Source organism: Patella vulgata, chromosome 7, assembly GCF_932274485.2.
Source record: "Patella vulgata chromosome 7, xgPatVulg1.2, whole genome shotgun sequence".
In the NCBI taxonomy this organism is placed as follows: Eukaryota; Metazoa; Mollusca; class Gastropoda; family Patellidae; genus Patella; species Patella vulgata.
The window spans coordinates 36,647,857-36,668,382 of NC_065885.2; the positions used below are offsets into that span (position 1 = coordinate 36,647,857).

Here is a 20,526-nt window from a genome sequence, read left to right on the forward strand (position 1 = left end):
TAGCAAGTCTTCATGGCTATGAGATCTATGTTTGAACCAGCTCATTAAATTTTGTTAGTAAATTTGGTACTATATTTATGCTAAAAATGTTTTAATACTATTAGTATTGACTAGAAAGTGAATACTTCTAGGGTATTTCCAACTTTTTATGCATGTTTATTTACATTTAAAAGGGGGTTAAACTGAAATTATTGACATTTCAGAAAATATCGCGATATAGTGATTATATCGCGATATTTTCTGAAAATATCACGATATCTGTTTCCAGGGATATCGCCCAGCTCTAATACCAGAAGCCCATATTTTCATGGTAAGATAACAACATCAATTGTGGTTGAAATTGACCGATATTGATTTCTAATTCGTGTTTTTAATGTCTGAAGAGTATTGATAATTTTGAAATAGAGATTCAGCTACTTTAAATTTGACTTAAATTAAAGATGTTTAGTTCCTATAAATCGAAACAAAGATTATTATGTTCTATTTATTAGTTCACTAATACCAGTAATTAATTAATGAACAGGTAAATCATATGTTATAATATATGGTCAATATCTAATATACCTTGTCATCGATTTCTCCAGGATCTATAAAATTAAACTGTACATTCCACCCTCTAAATATAAAAAAAACAACATAATCTAATCTAATAATAAATGAATACCATCAAAATAATATGTGTATTCACCTTATATCCAAAGTAATTCAAATGATCTAAAATACTGTATGCAGAAAAGAATTACTAATAGGAAAAATGATACCACTTCCCCAACATATACAAAATAAGTGAATGGATTTACGATTTGAAAAATTGAATATAGCTACATGTACATAAAGATAATAAGTCATTTTTTTTAAGAGGACTTCCAATAGTAGGGTGCCCTGCACAGCCAAAATTTTCTCTACTAAAAGTTCTACACACTACAGCGAATGTGCACGCTTCAGTGACTAGTCCAAAACTGACTTCTGGCTAGCCACGGAGTGCAAGAATACTGGGCGTTATAGTCAATGATGCTATAAATAGCCATAGCACGTGAAATTTTCAACACATCTATCGCCTATTATGGCCTTAAAAAAATCTATTGTTAATGATTCTGAATAACAATATTATTTCTGATTCGTTGTTACAGCAGCTTTGGAAAATTATGGTCGTTTGTTTTTTGAATTTGCTATTATTATGAACTATACCGTAAGAAGCGGCATCTTTTGGTTTAGTAAAATTAATATCTCTGAAACACTCGGGTTAGGCAAGAACATGATACTAGCAGTAGTTTCATTCTACTTTTACAAGGTTCTCAAAATAATCGTTGAGTTGCCTAACATGCCTGTTTCTAAATTAGATTTATTTATCTAGCTTTCTGTAACGTTTCGTAGAAAATAGTCTTGATAATCCTGGCCTGTCAATCAGCCAGAGACAGTCGGTAGACTGGTTAAGAGGGACTAATCTCATATCAAGGGCAAATAATCTATTTTGCACTAAAAAATGCCCGGATTTAATGGTGGTGGCTTGACAATGGTATTTAGGGACTATAAATGTAAGGTGGTAAGTTAAGACTTGTTTTTTTATATACTTATTGTGGTATAATTATTGAGATATTGGGAGATATTTATTTATGGTTGGGCACCCTACCAAAAGGCTGGGCACTCAAATAAAATAATGTATTATTAATCAATTATCTATTCAACAGTAACAGCGATAGCATCTGAAAGTCTTATATAGTTGACAGTTTCCTTTCTCAAAAGAAAAGATGTATTTCCTCCACAGCAGTGAACCTTAATAACATTCAAACTACAGACAAAAATATACAAACACAATATATTTCAAGATCTCTCAAGCCAATCACATTTTAGATGATACAAATGTTAATGCAGGAGAAATAAAAAATCACATTTCACATACACTAATTGCAAGATGGGTGTATGGGCGTGCTAGCGAAAGAGAGAACATTGCTAAGCAACGACGGGTCAAATTTCGAATCAGTGGTTGACAATTTATAGTGATTAACTTATTTAATGTTTTGTGGCATCACACAATTTCAGTCCATAATTTTATTTTTCCCTTTCATTGGAAACATACTTCCAGATAAAAATTAGTTGTGTGCGCCGAATAGATGATCAAATAATGCTGTAGGAAATATATCTTTAAATGACAGACTAAAAGAAAAGTAAACATTTTTTCACCTTTACCAAGATGCAAAAAATAATTTGACATTTTGAAAAACAATATTTACCTGTAACCCTTTACGTGCAAATAATAAATGATTTTTTTAGAGAAATTAAATATTTACCTGTAAATGAGGATATTAATAAAAAGTCTAAAAGTTAAACATGCCAATAAAGTTGGAAAGAACCAGCCCTTTAATACCATGTACATATATACCTGAAAATATTTTATAATTATCATAAGTACAATATATAATACTAGATTTTATCATTATATAATAATAGATTTTATCATTTTTGTGAAAACCAAATAATATTTTAGCAACCACAATAGAATGAGGTTTAATGTCTTGACAACACAATATTTTGGTCAATTTGAAACAGACATATATGTTAACTTTTATTACTATGGGTACATGTATTTAATATGTATCTAGATTAGTCTGTTAATATTACTCAACGCCTTTTGGGAAAGTAAACAGTTGTTTACCCAACTATTCTCAACGAATTTGAATAATTTGCTAACAATGGTTTGAAATTAAATAACAAATACAGAAACTCCCGCTAAAACAGCACAACTAAATAATACCCTAGTTATAGTGTATGCAATGCAGGGGAGGGGAATTTTGCCCGATCCTGTAAACAGCAGCATTTCCAGTTACTCCTCTTCTTCACCAATGGGTGACAAGTGAATAGCAAGTTGATCCAGTTGGAGTTAAAAAAAAGCAATGAACAATGTTTTAGCATGCTACATATCAGTCCAAGTCACTCCAAGAGATCAAGCAATTAGCAATGGCAATATGCAAATCTCAATAATTGGAATTGGTCGATGATAATTATGATGTCAGTCCCAAAGCCTGATGTCCCTATGGCAAAGACAACCACAGTGACAAAAATACAACTTCACTTTTGTTTTACCAATGTCCACCAATTGCTCATTTAACATCATAATTCCATTATTTCAAAGCATATCCACCCCCATCAAAATTGAGATAGCAAAAGTTGCTCCTGATTTGACATTTTTGATGATTTGGCTTGCCTCAATCCTAAACCAATATATAAATAATGACTATGACAACTTTATTTGGAGCAAACAATAATGGGCTACTGCTACTATCTAAAAATAAGATCACAGTAATTCTGCAGTCCTATAAACAGAATTCTTTTTCAAATTACATGGCATTATTCTCTGTAGAATTCATGCGCTCATGTCAAGATGGGCTTGGTGGACATTCACTTCAATGTGGCTGTCAATTTCGCTGGGAGAACATAGGCCTGAATACCCAACATGCACTTGCAGAGTTGACTGGACAGTAGTACACACAATTTCTCTCTGTATAGGTTACATATATCAAAAAAAGCAAAACAAATGAAAGGTGTCTTACCACAAAGACAATGAGGGTATAAGGAGGTGTTTTCCATGCTAATAAATTTACAATTCCCTTTACTGTATCATAGTAAGGTTTGACCGCTGTACCTACACAAAGCAAAATATCAACACAAAATTATCTATCACTCTGAATAGTTTATTTGTTTAAAGATGCATTATGTAAAAGCTACATCTGCCTATTGTTAGTCATTTTTCCAGCTTCAAATGTTATATAGATTATTAATTAAGCATTTATTCAAATGACAAGCCCATAATCAACTATCAGATGGCTTAGATATTGAATGGATTAGAACAACCTCACCATAAATAATTTATTGATAAAATGAATAATCGAAACTTTGTTTATTATTATCATAGCACTGTACTTGACAATCATGCAAGACTATATTTCTTGTCAAAACTTCAAACTCTCATAACTTTTGCTCAGAATAAAGTAATTCGACTTAAGTTTTTTAATATTTTCATTTCTCATTATCTATTTTTTAACTATTATAGCAAGAATGGCTAGCTCTTTATCAAAATCTTACAAAATGCACCTTTAATGTAAAGATAGGCTGAGAGGCAACGGAAACATACGCCCACAGCAGTTAAGTCGGAGAGGCATTCAAAAAGGGTTGTCGCATATTTTTTCTTTTGTCAGTAATGAAAACATTTACAACAAACTAAGTAATTATCAGAAATCATTAGAATTTGTTTGGCTTCTAATTATGCCCCACGCTAACGTTTAGTATACAAAACATGTAATATCATGAATTTAGCTGTTCTATTTATCAGAAATCATTGAAAATCAAGTACCATATCGCTGGCAATATTTTTTTAGAAACCATTGGAAATCAATAGGCTTTGTTGTTCAAGACCTTAAACAGTGTAAATAAATTTAAAGTCAATCAAATTATAAATTTGGTCTTAAGAGCGACCAAAAGATTTTTCAAAGAAGTCAAGGGCCACCACTCTGGCAGTAATTATTGGAAATCTTTGAAAATCAATAGGCTTCTTCATCTCTTAACCTTAACCAATGCATATGAATTTGAAGTAAATAAGACATTAATTTTAGCTTCTAGAGCATCAACAAGATTTTTCAAAGTGATTCAGGGGCAGTAATTATTGGAAATTGTTAAAAATCAATAGGCTTCATCATCTCATGACCTTCACCAATATGTATAAATCTGAAGTCAATCGAAAGATAAATTTAACCTTCTCAGTGTCCAGTGATTAAGGGGCATAACTCTTGTCAGTAATTATCGGCAATTGCAAAAAATAAATAGGATTCATCGTCTTATAACATTAACCAATATGTATGGATTTGAAGTCAATCAGAAAATAACTTTAGCCTCTGGAGAGTCTACAAGATTTTTCAAAGTCATCAAGGGCCACAACTCTGGCAGTAATTATCAGAAATGATAGAAAATCTATAGGATTCCTCATCTCATGAACAAGATGTCATAAGACATCAGGTGTTTTATACAAGAAAACTTAAAAAGAATAAATTATTTTAAGAATGCAGCCTTTTCATTTGCCAAGAGCTAAAATTTGTGCTATGATTTTATTCCTTAGCCAATGGACCATCAGCATTCTTAAAACGTTTTTATGAATAGGGTCGCAGGAGGTTCCTGCTAATTTGCAACTTAATTATTCTAGCACAGTTTGCTACACATGTGAATGACATAGAGCATATCAAAATCAGACACATCGAGGTGTTAATGTTAAAAGATAGGTTGCCAGGTAATGGAAAATACACTCACTGCATCCAAGTTGTCCAAGCAGTAGATAAAAAGGTAAATAAAAAGAGTCTTTATCACTGAAGTACAACATAATCAAGGTACATAACCCTAGTAGTAATTATCAGAAACTATTGTAATTTTATTCCTCACAAAAACCAAAACAAAGAATATATTTCAAGTAGATTAGATAATGACTATTAAATTGCTGCTACATCATTCACAAGAATTTTTACAATGTAAGCAAGTGCAATATTTCTAGTAGTAATTAACAGAAATTGTTGAAATTCAAAGGGCTTCCTTATCTCAATAAACAAGGCATAAACTGTCTTACAGATTGGACATAGTCTCTTGTGTGTTCACAAGGAATGGTTGATAATAAACCAATGGACGGACAGGGGTGATGGCAATATACTACCACATTGCAAAGTGAGTGTATAAAAATTCTAGGATTCACATAGTAAGAGACAGAAGTGCTGCTTTGGTTAGTTGATTGTTATGAAATTCTCAAAGGGAAATCAAAATAAGCACAATAACATCAGCAAAATAACATACCAAATCTTTTAATATTCTCTTTGAGTCTGAAGTAAAATAATAACAATAAAATAGATGTAAACATATCTACAAAGAAAAAAAATAGGTTTCCAGGAACCGTATCTGTAATGAATATAAAATGTTTGGATCAAGTCAGAAATAATCCTGAAACTAAGGCAACACAAATAAAATAAGTTGTTTCTCGGGCACCGCCCGCACGCAAAATTGGTTAAGTGTGGGGCCTATTTATTAGTCTTGATGAAAAATAAAAAATATGTAACGCCCGCCCGAACATCTATAAGCAAGTCATAAAAAGAATATGCCGCATGTATCTACATGCCCCATACGTGAATATCCATTCAAATGTATTAAACTGATTCAGATGTAAACGCTCATTTACGGGTCTTTTTTATTGATATCGAAAGAACCTCCATTTTTGTATCACATGATTTTAATTATTGCCGGCTTCAGTCGGTCCATGTTTGAAAAAATCCTACTTATAAAACAATGAATCGTAGAACAGGTTAATTATTATAACTTGTGGCTACGAATACGATACGATGATAGTCACCATACCTTAGTCAGAATCTGGGTCATTAGCACATTTAACGGTAGTTTTGATAATCCGGAAAATAATAATTGGATTACACATTTGATGGTTTTACTGACCAGTTGTTAGTTAAATTTAAATAGTCATTCGATATAAACCCCAGATAGAACACCGAATATCCTGAGAAACACAACGAATATCCTGAGAAACAGTCATTTCCCGAATCCCGATGACATGCATTGGTTGGAATTAGGTCAATCATTATAAACCAGCGATACTAGATTTAGATCTAAGTGTCGTTTACCGTGATGATTACTTTTGATACACATGCTGACAGAGGCTTACTCTTGTCGTTATTATGGACGGCTATTAATAGTCGTACGGAATTTTATTTTAAACCAATTTCAATTATGGTTGTCACCATTACCATTAGTAAGCTACATTACGTGAATTAAATATGGAAAATTATTTTCCTTTCAGTCAGTGTTCAGTGTTTGAGTAGACTTGATTTTTGGGTTTATGTTCTAAGTATGTATAATATATAACTGAAAGCAAAACCGTAGACAAGTAATGACTTTTTCATTAAAAAAAAAAAAAAAAAAAAATACAAGGCCGCCCTCCCGCCCCAACAATTTTCAACAATAGCCAAATTATATTTTGCACCACCCTCTAGCCAGAAATGAGGTAAAAAAAAACAAAAAAAACGCCCTCCCCCCCTACAGTTTCAGCTGTCAGTTGCCCGAGAAACAAGACATTTATTTTGTGTAGCCTAAGCACAGTTTTACAAACAGGAAACACAAGTTTTGTTGTTCACACAAATCACCAGGTGTCCGCCCCCATGTATTAACATATTTATTTACATTATGTAATAAATTAACAATTCTTTTTTTTAAGCTTGTATAATATGTTAAAGGAAAGGTTCAGCTGTTGCAGATTTTATCCATTATATCCATTATCTAATATTAAAATATTTTTCACAATGCAAGTACAAATCATTTTGTCTTTAAGACACCAAATGTGGTCATTGTTTATAAACAAAATCAAGTGTATGCTAGTTGAGTACTAAGATAGTTGTTGGTTTCATGTTTGTTAAACAACATGCATTGTTTTGGGTTATTAAAAGCTGAAGACAGTTACCCTCATAACATCAGAACTGGCCGGTTAATCTGTTAATAATAAGATGAAACAATTTGTGTTTCGGCTTTGAATTATGGAAAATAATTCCATATTAGATAATAAATAAAAATTAAAGAGTTTGCAATGGTTGAACTTTCCTTTAACTGCTACCTACTTTTTTCCTGTTAAAGGATCAGCTTCTGTATTTTCCACATGTACATAATCCATCTCTTCTGTAAAATCATCTATAACCTCATATACTTTCTTCAGTATACCTTCATATAATCTCATTTTAAATGATTTGGGAGATTTGACAGCAGGTTTTTCAAACTCACCATCTGAAAAGCATTTAACATTCAGATCAACACCTAAGAGAAGATTAAAGGGCAATTTCCAGATTAACACGGTTATGTAAATTATTTGAAATTCTTCAATTATGTGAGTAACGATAACTTATTGTGACGATAACTAACCACCATAATGACATAAAAACAAAAATAAAAGTGAAAGTACATAAGATTGCTATATTTTATATGAAATGGGTTTTCAAATTAATACACATTTATGTCATAATACCTCATTTGAAAGAAAAAAGTTTTAATGTTGCCTTCTTTCAGTTTGGAATCGAGGTATTTATCTTACCACATTCTTGTGACAAAAATGTCTTTATACAAAAGATAAAGGTAGATTAACTCATTTTTTTGCTTAACAATTAGAAACTTTTTGTATCGCAGATCCCCATCTATACGTATATAAGTCCAAACCTGGAATGGAAACAACATCTTCTTCTTGTAAATCGGATGCTATATCTATGGCTGGTTCCACAGATAGATTTGACTTACCAGCACCATCAGTATTCTTTTTCTTTGATTTACTAATACCATGTAATGACCTTTAAAATATATTGTTAATAGTTTAATTAAATATCATGTACCAGTTCTAGTAACTATTTTGCTTCATAACTAAATAGTTAATCAGCTAAAAATCTCAAAATGTCAATATAGTTACTTCCCTTACCTCCTCGCATGACAACCATCAAATAATCAGTTGGCAATATGTGAGAGTACAAGAGAGAGCAATGGAGTTTAGCCGTCACCAAACACAAACTAGGTCATTTCGCGAGTATCATATAGTATAATTTTATTCCGATAATTCATTTTCAAGCAGGCATTTTTAGCAGTGGAAACAAAACAGGACATTCTAGAGAACACCCACAAGGTTAGGATAGGCACTATTACACTATATTTAAACGGAGCTAAATTACTAATATTTGAGATCTAGAAATTGACACAAATGGGTTGCAACACATATAATAATGTAATCTAATTGTATATAAACTGATTTACATTCAATTGTTTCCGTTTTGACTCTATCTTCAAATCAGCGAAATACGGCATGAGTCTCACCCGAATGTCAATTCCTAGCATCTGGCTATTCCAGTCTATTGCGCATGCTACCATGGCGTCACCGTTTGACATGAGTTGTGGAATATGTCTAGCCTCGTTCTTTTTGGTCCCTTGTTACAAATGACTCTGAAACGCACTATGGTACACGATTCGTGTACCAATGGTAAAATGTTTATTTTGTCTTAAATATTGGATATCAGAAGCCTACCTTTTCCCGGTAAGATCACAACATCTATGTTGATTTGAATTGACAAATAATTTGTGTTTTCAACGTGTAAGACTTTGGATGATATTTAGTTAGAGACTTAGCTACTTTAATATATTTTAAAATTATCTTATCTTTGTATAAATGTTATGACCAAAGCAAGTGTACAAGAATGGTGGATTCACAGTCATAACCTAATTTTTCTCTGAAAAATATGAAATTACTTACTTTTTATGATCTAAATCTTTGATCTTTGCTTCTAATAAATTGTTCTTTTTTTTCTCAGATTCCAACTGATGCTTAATTTGTTCAAATACAGACTGTTTTTTGTTGATAATTTCTAATTCGTTTCCTGCAAATAAATTCCATTGATGAATACCACATTTCACAAGCGTAAACAAGACATACACCCAAGCCTGGACATAAGGCACCTGTCACCGACTTTATCAAATACAAATTATCTCACAAAATAAGCAAGAACATAATTAGGCAGCTGTAACAGACATTGTCACACACAAATTACCACTCAACATATATATATATATATATATAAATATTTGTTTCGCGAACAGACAAGATCATTTTCACCTAAATACTATACAATTTTCTGCTTTTTTTTTAAAAAAAAATGTAGTCTGGATAACTTACCATTAAATATGATTTCTTATTAACAGAGCAATACTACTAACAGTTGTAAAATAACTACATCTCCCATTAGCAGACCTGGGGCTATCCTAATCTGTAATCAGTTGTAACTGATAACAAATTTTTAATTCATAGAAGAATTCATATTGAGACTGGTCTTACCTGAGGGAAATGTGTGCAAACTAATCAAGTAATCATAAAATTTAATCGAGTACAATTATCAAAGTAATTGTAATTTAATTATACAATATGTTATTATAATTGAATCATTAAACCATGGCAGTCATTGTAATTTAATTGATTATATTATGTTACTATAATTGAATCATTAAAACATATAAGTAACAGTAATTTATTCAATTTGATAGTAATTGACCCCAGGTCTGTCCATTAGTTAGTCCACGGATACATGTAGTGTAGTTCTGTCAAGCAGGTTTGTGTTTATAACTTGTGAGAATCAATTTTCAGAAGTACTGAAACCATACTGTATATAAATTTGAGCAGGTCAACAACTATAACCATTGCAATAGTTATCCCGACACTGATTGGATTGCCATTTCTATGATTTGACATTATAAATTCTCATTATCAAATGCCACATTACTGATAGTTATAAAATCTTAAAATCATAAAAGATAGGATGCCAGACAACGAAACAAACGCCCACAGCAGCTATATCGTCCGGGCAGTCAACAAGAGTTGTCGCATATTTTTACTTTTTTTGGTAATGAAACATTCATAATACATTAAAATCTGATTAAGAGTAACAACTCATGAAGTAATTATCAGAAAACCATTAGAATTTGTTTGGTTTTTATAAAGTTCTGCCCCATGCTAACAGTTTGTGTACAAAACTTTTAATATCATGGACTTAGCTGTTCAAGTCATAAAATTCATTGAAAATCAATATACTTGTTCGTCTCAAGATCTTAAACTCTGTGTATCAATTTGAAGTCAATCGGATGATAACTTTAGCCTTTAAAGCGTCACAAAGTGATCAAGGGCCATAACTCTGGCAGTAATTATCGGAAATCGCTGATAATCAATAGGATTCTTCGTCTCAAGACCTTAAACACTGCGTTTAAATTTAAAGTCAATTGGATATTAACTTTGGCCTTTACAGTATCCACAAGATTTCTTGAAGTGATCAAGGGCAATAACTCTGGCAGTAATTATCGGAAATCGCTGAAAATCAATAGGCTTCTTTGTCTCATGACCTTAAACACTGTGTATTAATTTAAGGTCAATTGGATATTAACTTTGGCCTCTAGAGCGTCCACAAGAGTTTTCAAAGTGATCAAGGGCCATAACTTTGGCAGTAATTATCGGAAATTGCTGAAAATCAATAGGCTTCTTGGTCTCAAGAACATAAACACTGTGTATAAATTTAAAGTCAATCAGATATTAACTTTAGCCTCTAGAGCGTCCACAAGCAATTGTGGATGCTGGACGGACGGACGGGGGCGACGACAATATACGACCACATTTCAATGTGGGCATATAAAAACTGGAACAAAATATATACTGGTAATATCAACCCTTTGGACCTGTTTCAGTGATATCCATTCTAAATAGTAATTTTCGCCTGACATTGACTAAGAGAGTATTTTAACAGTATTGTTAGCTAGTGTACAAAAATGACAACTTGATTGTCCAACAACAAAATATATACCCAGTCTACCAGCAGCTTAAACGTCTGAGCGGTTTAACAAGGTTTTGAGCAATTTACTGTTTGAAAAGTATTCTGAATACAATGTTTTTCTGAAAAGGGCACTAACTACAAAAATAATACTAAAATCTCTGACTTGTTGAATGATTAAAAGGTTTTAATGACAAAACCAATGAAACACAATGACTTAAAATAGGGTTCACAGTCACAGCAAGTTTGAAAAAAATTTTAAAATCTCTGAACAATAGAGCAATCCTAAGTAGTCTATTTTTATAATATACTGTAGCACGACATCATTTTGTTTAAAACAGGATATATTATATTCTTGAAATTTAATATAATTGGTGTAATAAAATAGACTACAATAATAGAGTAACATATTTTTATCTTTATTATATCATTGTGTAGCACAAAATCAATAACATATATGGATTAATTTAAATGATGTTATTAGAAAGTATTAATTACATTAAAGATGCATTATGAAAGATTTACAGTGAGTCGATCTTGATATGATAGTTTAAAGATAGGATGCCAGGCAACGAAACAAACGCCCACAGCAGCTATATCGTCCGGGCAGTCAACAAGAGTTGTCGCATATTTTTACTTTTTTTGGTAATGAAACATTCATAATACATTAAAATCTGATTAAGAGTAACAACTCTTTAAGTAATTATCAGAAAACCATTAGAATTTGTTTGGTTTTTATAAAGTTTTGCCCCATGCTAACGTTTAGTATATGAAACTTTTAACATTATGGATTTACCCGTTCAAGTCATAAAGATTCATTGAAAATCAATATACTTGATCGTCTCATAACCGTAAACACTGTGTATCGTTTTAAAGTCAATCGGATATTAACTTTTGCCTCTAGAGCGTCCACAAGATTTTTCAAAGTGATCAAGTGCCATAACTCTTGCAGTAATTATCGGAAATCGCTGATAATCCATAGGATTCTTCATCTCATGACCTTGAACACTGTGTATCAATTTAAAGTCAATCTGATATTAACTTTAGCCTCTAGAGCGTCCACAATATTTTTCAAAGTGATCAAGGCCATAAACAATGTTCTGCCCCATCCTAACGTTTAGTATACGAAACTTTTAACATTATGGATTTAGCTGTTCAAGTCATAAAGATTCATTGAAAATCAATATACTTGTTCGTCTCAAGACCTTAAACACTGTGCATCAATTTAAAGTCAATCTGATATTATCTTTAGCCTCTAGAGCGTCCACAAGATTTTTCAAAGTGATCAAGGGCCATAACTTTGGCAGTAATTATCGAAAATCGCTGAAAATCAATATGCTTCTTCGTCTCATGACCTTAAACACTGTGTATAAATTTAAAGTCAATCGGATATAAACTTTCGCGACAATAATATACGACCACATTTCAATGTGGGCGTATAAAAATTGTCTTGATTATTCATTTTAATGTTAATTATTAAATGATGCAGGTGTTCTAATCCATTCAACATCTCAACCATCCAACAATCTGGAGAGATTATTATGGGCTTGTCATAAGAAGAAATGTCTACATAATAACTGATATAACATTTAGAGCTCGAAAAAAGATCCGCAATAGACAGATTTAGCTCTTGCAAAATGCATCTTAAGACGTGTAATTTTGAAGTTGTATACTTAAAACTCTAAGAAGGGCCTTTAATCTAAAACAAATACAAAGCCATGTGTTGCATGTCTAGATGCAGTATTGAACGTTTGGAATTATTCCAATATTCATATATGAGGTTATAATGTGATAAAATCAATACCATACATAGTAATAACATCTATCCATTGTAACATGTATGTTGTGTCATATCCATAAATAATATTATCTTTGGTCTCTAGATAGCTAGGTTTTTAATGATTTTATATCTTTTGATAAAGGCTGGATGTATTGTCGAGTGCAGCAAAAACCACACAGCTTTTATTTTATTCACAGATCACAATGCCTCTTAAAAGAATGGGGCTCTAGACTACAGGATAATCTGCCATGGTGTCGACCCTGGTTATACAATGTAGTAAGAGGTTACAAACAGATTTATATTGTCAAGTGTAGCAAAACGCACAAAAAAATTAGGTTTTACATAAATAACCAGCGGCTGCCAGGCAGCATACGCCCACATTTTCGAGAGATGGATAGAGAACAAGCTAAGAAGAAAGTGATTTTTCCTACAATCAAGGGCCATAATTCAGGAAATTACAATTCGATATGCGCAAATATCGAAAGGAACTAAGATCTTTGTGTTATAAACTTACATTTCAAGTTTCAACAAAATCGGATAAAAATTGTGACTTCTATAGGGTCCACAACTTTGATATACCCTATTTTTACGCTATTTGAGAACGAAGGGCGGCCATTTTATCTGTCAGTTTTGGGCCGATTTCCACGAAATTCGAACTCAGTCGTCCTTAGGGTTCAACGGTGATATAATAATACGTTTTTTTAAATCGGATAAAAATTATGACCTCTATAGGGTCCACAAGCTAAAAACGCGATTTTTCGTACAATCAGGGGCCATAATTCAGAAAGTTACGGTCCGATATGCGCGAATATCGAAAGGAACCAAGATCTTTGTGTTATAAACTTACATTTCAAGTTTCAAATAAATCGGATAACAATTGTGACCTCTATAGGGTCCACAAGCTAAAAACGTACCTTTTCGTACAATCAGGGGCCATAATCCATGAAGTTTCGATCCAATACATGCCAATATCGAAAGCAGCCGAGATCTTTTGGGGATGAACCTATATTTCAAGTTTCGTCAAAATCGGATAAGAATTGTGACCTGTAGAGAGTCCACAAACAATTGTGGACGGACAGACGGACGGACGTCCAAACGGACAGACAGGGGCGACGGCATAATACGTCCACATGAAAATGTGGGCGTATAAAAAGTATTTTACTCGCGTCAAATGTTATATAAATGATTATTTATACATTTATTCAAATAACAAGCCCATAATCACCTCTCTAAACCATTGGATGACTAAGTTAGTCAGTGGATTATACAATGTCTGCCATATCTTCGTTAAACGTTAATAAAAGGACACCACTCATAACGCTTGACAATTGAAAACCGAAAATCGAGACTTTGTTTATTATTTTGGCAATAAATGTTATTTGACTATCTAGAATATTTAGGTTAGTTCTTGTCAAAACTTCAAATATTCATAACTTCTCTCATAACTTTATTTTTCATTATCTATTTTTAAACTATTAAAACAAAAATGGCCAGCTCATCATGTATATTTAAAATGTGGAGCTCTAGGAAATAGAGTTATCTGACACTGTAGACTTCTAGACACTGATTGTAAAACATAGAAAGAACTTACGAAGAGATTGATTTTCTATCATGGCTGCTACAAGTTGTTCTTGTAATTGTGTTAACTGTTGTTCGAATATGCCTTTTTCTTGCAGATCTTTAAATTCCCCATCAGGTGTGCTCGGAAAACAGGGACTGAGAGAACTCGCTGATTGGAATGAATGACAATCATCATCTTTATAATCTGTCTAAAAACAAAGTATAATTCACAGATATAAAAGATGAATTCTGGAAAGTTCTTCTATTTAGAGTGGGACCTCAGTTCAGAGTGCTTTTTTTAAATAAACATATTTCAGCATTCTTTCAGGGGCAACATTGCTACCAACAGTGCTGCATTTGAGATAGTTGATGAAAACGATGTGAATATGCAAAAGTGGTACGCATTTCAAAAAGGTATACTATATATGGTAGACATGCCTGTCAGAACAAAAATCATATTTCGGGCGCTGTCAAGGTAGCAAATACTACCAAACCAAAATGGGGTTCTGGGGACCTGTCCTTAGGGGCAACAGTTTAAATTAAGATCAGATATTTGTAAATTTTTAAAGGAGAGGGTGCTGAAATTAACAAAAATTTACATTGAGCAGTTTCCATGTACATACATAGAATTAGAAACCTATGTCTTTAAATTGATTTTATCCATAAGGCATGTATTGTCATATCAATTAATCATAATCATAGGGCAGTATGTAGCAAGAATTGCCAGGTATATTTTAATTTCAATATATATATTGAGGCTTAACCAATTATGAAAATCATCAGTCTTGAAAACTCCACCCAAAAGTGATTCCATTCAAATGAAAATTAGTATTGAAAAAAAAGCATTATTTGTCAACTATATGTTAACTGGCTGTTTTGACTTTGTGTATAGAGTTCATGCAATGAAAACTTTTGTTGAAGTCCACCAGTCGACAATGTCTCCTGCCTACATGTACATCTAATACAAAGTGCATTTCATTTTTCATCTCAGCCAATCGTAAGAATTTCCTTGTAAACAATTATGACACTATTTTATTCGTTTTAGTTGAAGCCGACACAATATAGGCTGAGAGATCGAGGCAAGAAAATCATTTTGTTTCTTTAATATGAAAAAAAATGGTTCATAAGTATTTGTTGTGAAAATGGATGTACTGTTATTCCTCCATTTTCTACACTTTTGAAAGTGGTAAACATGAGCCAAATTGAGAGATTTATTCTTGACTGCCTATTCATGGTATCAACTGTTTTAAGAATTGGTTAAAGACTCATCTTTTTTTAACCCCTTATTACCATCAACTCAGTTTTACCCAATCTATTTTTAAAAAAAAAACACTTGGTAATCAAAATACACTAAGTGCGTGTAAAATAAATATAATCTTGTTCTTACAATACAGTGAGACATATTGATTTTTAATATTATACTTTGTTCCAAGTATAGCATCAGAACTGGTACATTGTAAGCATAGTCTATCCAGATTGGCATTAATTGTATAACAGCCCCATATGGTGAAACAACAGAAGTTTTTATATAATACATATTTCTTTGGTGCAATTACCATAATTATACAGATGTTTTTTATACCATGAATACTGACTAAGTGTAATGACAAATAATCTGAAATCTGAATCAAACAAGCAAAAAACAAAATATTAATAATTTCTTGTTTTCAGAAAATCAGGTCAATACTAATTGAAAAAATATAAGCTTACTTCATCCTCTTCTTTAACAACTACAGGAAGTGGAAGAGTTTTTGAATCTTTTGACTTTCTGCTAGAAGTTGGAGAATCTGGCTTATCACCTTTGAAACGTGACCTTAATGCTTGACGTAAGCTCATTTCTTTAACATAGAAATCTGAAAATATCACAATGAATTGGAAATTTCTAGAAAAGTTCTTAGAATATTTTGTATAATGGGAATATGCATAATTAAAATGTAATATAATCATCCATTAAATACATTAAACCCTCTGAACGTTATTTCAGTAACATAGGAATCAATTGCAAACTGCAATCTGTCAATAACACCTGCCTACATTTCCAACATTTGGCAATCACAAGTTACAAGTCTTTTTATTGATGGATGACAACACGATATAACAAGTCTAAAGCCATCTTTATTGTTTTGCAAAATCTAATTGATAGGCCTGTTCAAATCTGAGTGAATCCAAGTTGTGAAATAATCTAGCTTTAGTATTTTGATTTCTTTTTCTAAATTAAATGTTAAATAATCAATCTGCGTACATAATAAGCCGTGAGAAATTTGATATTTTACCAACAACGCAAATGATGCATCGAGCCTTTAAGTCACAAGTAGCAAGTCATAAACCACCAAATTTTTAAAACTTCATGGACAATGATTCCTTGTGCCCCAGCAAAATCCTATTAACAATCTGACCAAGTATTTAAAATTTGAAATTAATAATTCATCAACTAATGTATGATAACGCTTATTACAAAGTACAAAATAAAATGTGCACAGATCAAAGGACATCTTACACAGCAAGGATAAATGCAACATGTCATTTATGTACCCTGTAAGTAATTGATATCTTGTCAAAATATATCACGGCAGAGTACTTCAGCTCATTGGCACCTTAGATTGGGCTTGAATATGATTAACCAGGCAGCAATAGTAAATAAATACTACTTTCCTCATGAAAATCTACTAATTTAATCAGTTTTTCTCTTAGACATGCTCATCAGAATAAATTTCCTTAATTCTTGAGAGGCCATGTATGATTGTTCATTTTTCGCAAACACTGATTTGCCAAAGAAATTTCCTTTAGTGCTCTGTGGTCCCCTACAATGTTTTCACATTTATCTATCTGCTCAAACATAAGTCAAAGCGCCTACATTAAAATCATACTTAATAGCTACAATTATTAAATATGTTTCAGTTGAAGGCTTTTTTCTTAATTTATTAGGCAATTTAATAAAATGTAGTAAAATAGTCTGAAATTAAGACTACCCTTGTGTGGGGCCCGTGGGCATTGAAAACCACTGCCACACGATTGTGAAATTGTTCTGCTATACTGGTACTGTAAACTTAATAAAATAATTAAGGTGCCGATGGTTGATCAAATGACTAACAGTAGTTACAGCTAGGGTACCGCTTCACATTTTTCACTATTACATAGCTTAAAATAACTTTATTATTTTCACAGCTTATCCACACTAAAATGTATCGTATTCAAATTGGTAACATTTAATTAACAAATATCAATGATAAATAATCTAATCTCACAGCTTAATTTCAATCGGATTAAAAAGAGGCTAATCAAAGATTTTCGCTGTAATTATAGGTGTCGCTGACTTTTGAACATATCCCATTTATATATCACTGGCAGTGATGGATGCTGAATACTGAACAGAATTCAACCATTTTTGAACAGATATTTCTTTTGTTACAATGTTAGGGGTCAAAATATCCCTCAAATTAAATTATGTTCGGCGAAATACGCCAGAAGTCTCATGTGAATGACAATCTTTAGCGTCTGGTTTTTCCAGTCTACACCGATGTAGTATTTATTGCGCATGCTCTCCAGATAAGAATATAGCGTCACCATTTGACATGACTTGTGGAATATGTCTAGCGCTGTTCTTTGCACGAGTCCCTTGTTCCAAATGGCAATGGTAAAATGTTTATTTTGTCTTGAATATTTGATATCTTTTCCCTGTAAGATCACAAGACCAATGTTGATTTGAATTGACACATAACTTATGTTTTCAATAATTCAATGTGGAAGATTTTTGATGATATTGAGAGACTAATTAGCTACGGTACTTTAACATCCCTCAAAATAAGTAATGATCAAACACTTTAAGTTAACCATAATGCAATCAAATGAATAATGTATATTAGTAATTACTACGTCAATGGATAGGCTACATTTACAATCTGAACGTTTCAAACGATGATCGGGTCTGTTAAAAAAAAAAATCCTCGTTTACAAAATCAGTTCAACGTCATCTTTGGTGAATGAAAACCGTGATAAAATCAGTGGCAAATGCAAAACATAGAGCGATTCATTGATTGCATTTATGGGTGATTGACATATATTGAACCTATCCAGGCCTAGTAGATCTATTCTGTCGAATGTCAATAAACCTTTGTCCCTGTCAGTAAAGTCAGATAGAACTAGTCGAACTTAGAAGTAGAACTAGAACTTCAAGAAGAAGAAAGTAAACACCTAACGTTTCTACATATATAATGATTGAATGATTATGAACAATAATTATTATTATGAAAACCTTCGATGACAGTGTTACACAGCTCTACAAGATAACTTCAAGATATGCGTCAAACGGCTCCACTCTGATGATACGATAGCTTTCAATTTTCATAACCTTAGTTAAAACTGTATACTGACAACCCGAGTGATTCATAAAAGTAGCCTCTATAAGCCAGACCATGGATCGTATCACACTGATCCGCAGTGAATATTCGCTAGGCTGCGACAATCACTGATAAGGATGACGTATTAACTTTTTTCCTCCGACAAATTCAATTCTAAAACATTATTTTTATGTATTAGAAAAATAAATAAAGACGTTTGAAGTATTTGCAGGTAAAAATTATTCCCTATTTTAGTTTAAATGGGTATTAAAATGAGTAAAAGGCGCCATTCTGCTCGAATCAGTAACGTCTTATATGTAAACAATGCACGTGCCACTGAGCCAATGATTGACGCCGCGTGATATGACGCCATGTGTTGAAGACAGTCATCTTTTTTTTCAGAGTTACTATTAGAAGACATTGGTAATACTCTGTGAAATAGATTGGGATCGTATCAGTACAGTTCTATGGCCAGACTTCAAAGCCAACATCTAAAGGACTGGATTATCGCAACTACTAATAATATTGTTCGGTCGGCAATATTCGGGCGTTTAAACACCCAGTTGCACCGTCTTTACCTTCACTATCGAAATGAAATAAAATGGGGTTCAACGTTCTACTGTTCTGCTCCGACTGGGATAATGAAAACGAACATATGCCATACATTGTGCTATGACTATGAGGGAAATTTTGCCCGGGAAGCGGTGCTAAGGCCTACTCTTACATCAAATTTAAACTGCCAAGAGATCTTTTACGAGCACGCCAATGTGCAACGGGACCTCGGTTCTTCGTCCCATCCGATAGCAGGCTTAGCTTATTAATTACATTACCATTACCATTACTTTTTAAATGTAATCATTACAATTACTTTCTCATTTTTAGCAATGTAATTAATTACCATTACCCATTACATTGAAAGTAATTAATTACCATTACCCATTACTTTATGACTATATAAATAAAAAAACATTTTCATAAAAATTAAAAAGACAACATTATTTTTCTGCCATGATGTACCTACAAAATCAAACTCAAATTAATCCTTGATTCACTTAATAGATATTTGTTTATGAATTATTATTTCTAGCAATTATAACATCAAGGCAAATTTTATAGTGACGGGCAGTGGTGACAAAAACTGACATTTTCACTGTATGACTTGAAAAATGAATCAAAACTATAGTTAATTAACTGTATTTTCTTTTAAGTAATTTTTTAAAAATTTTAATCAGTCCAAATAGTTTTTCTATAATATATTTTATAATAAATGGTAAATTATTCAGCATGACTCTAAAACAAAATATATATTAGTTTTAAGTAACCATAAAATGATGAGATACTTGAAGGTCATTGTTTGGTTTGTCACTATTTATTGTCTTTTAATCTAACTGACTGATTGATTGATTGATTGATTGAGTGATTGGCTGCAAATTAGTACTAATCTTTGATTATAATATATATCTTATCAGAAATCCACTTCTTA

At 32.2% G+C, this 20,526-nt stretch overlaps 1 protein-coding gene across 2 annotated transcripts in view; it reads right to left on the minus strand.

The window, feature by feature from the left end:
- Positions 1 to 19,115, minus strand: part of LOC126827982 (GRAM domain-containing protein 4) — a 35,300-nt gene extending 16,185 nt beyond the window's left edge. For both annotated transcript variants that reach the window (XM_056102198.1, XM_056102199.1), the window contains exons 1-10: positions 18,959 to 19,115; positions 16,417 to 16,559; positions 14,738 to 14,915; positions 9,311 to 9,434; positions 8,236 to 8,363; positions 7,647 to 7,809; positions 5,827 to 5,852; positions 3,549 to 3,640; positions 2,289 to 2,380; positions 565 to 616 (exon numbers count right to left, since the gene is read on the minus strand). In XM_056102198.1, coding sequence (XP_055958173.1) covers positions 565 to 616; positions 2,289 to 2,380; positions 3,549 to 3,640; positions 5,827 to 5,852; positions 7,647 to 7,809; positions 8,236 to 8,363; positions 9,311 to 9,434; positions 14,738 to 14,915; positions 16,417 to 16,542 — 981 coding nt within the window. In that variant the 5' untranslated portion in view covers positions 16,543 to 16,559; positions 18,959 to 19,115. The remainder of the gene's footprint in view (positions 1 to 564; positions 617 to 2,288; positions 2,381 to 3,548; positions 3,641 to 5,826; positions 5,853 to 7,646; positions 7,810 to 8,235; positions 8,364 to 9,310; positions 9,435 to 14,737; positions 14,916 to 16,416; positions 16,560 to 18,958) is intronic.
- Between the last annotated feature and the right edge of the window lie 1,411 nt (positions 19,116 to 20,526).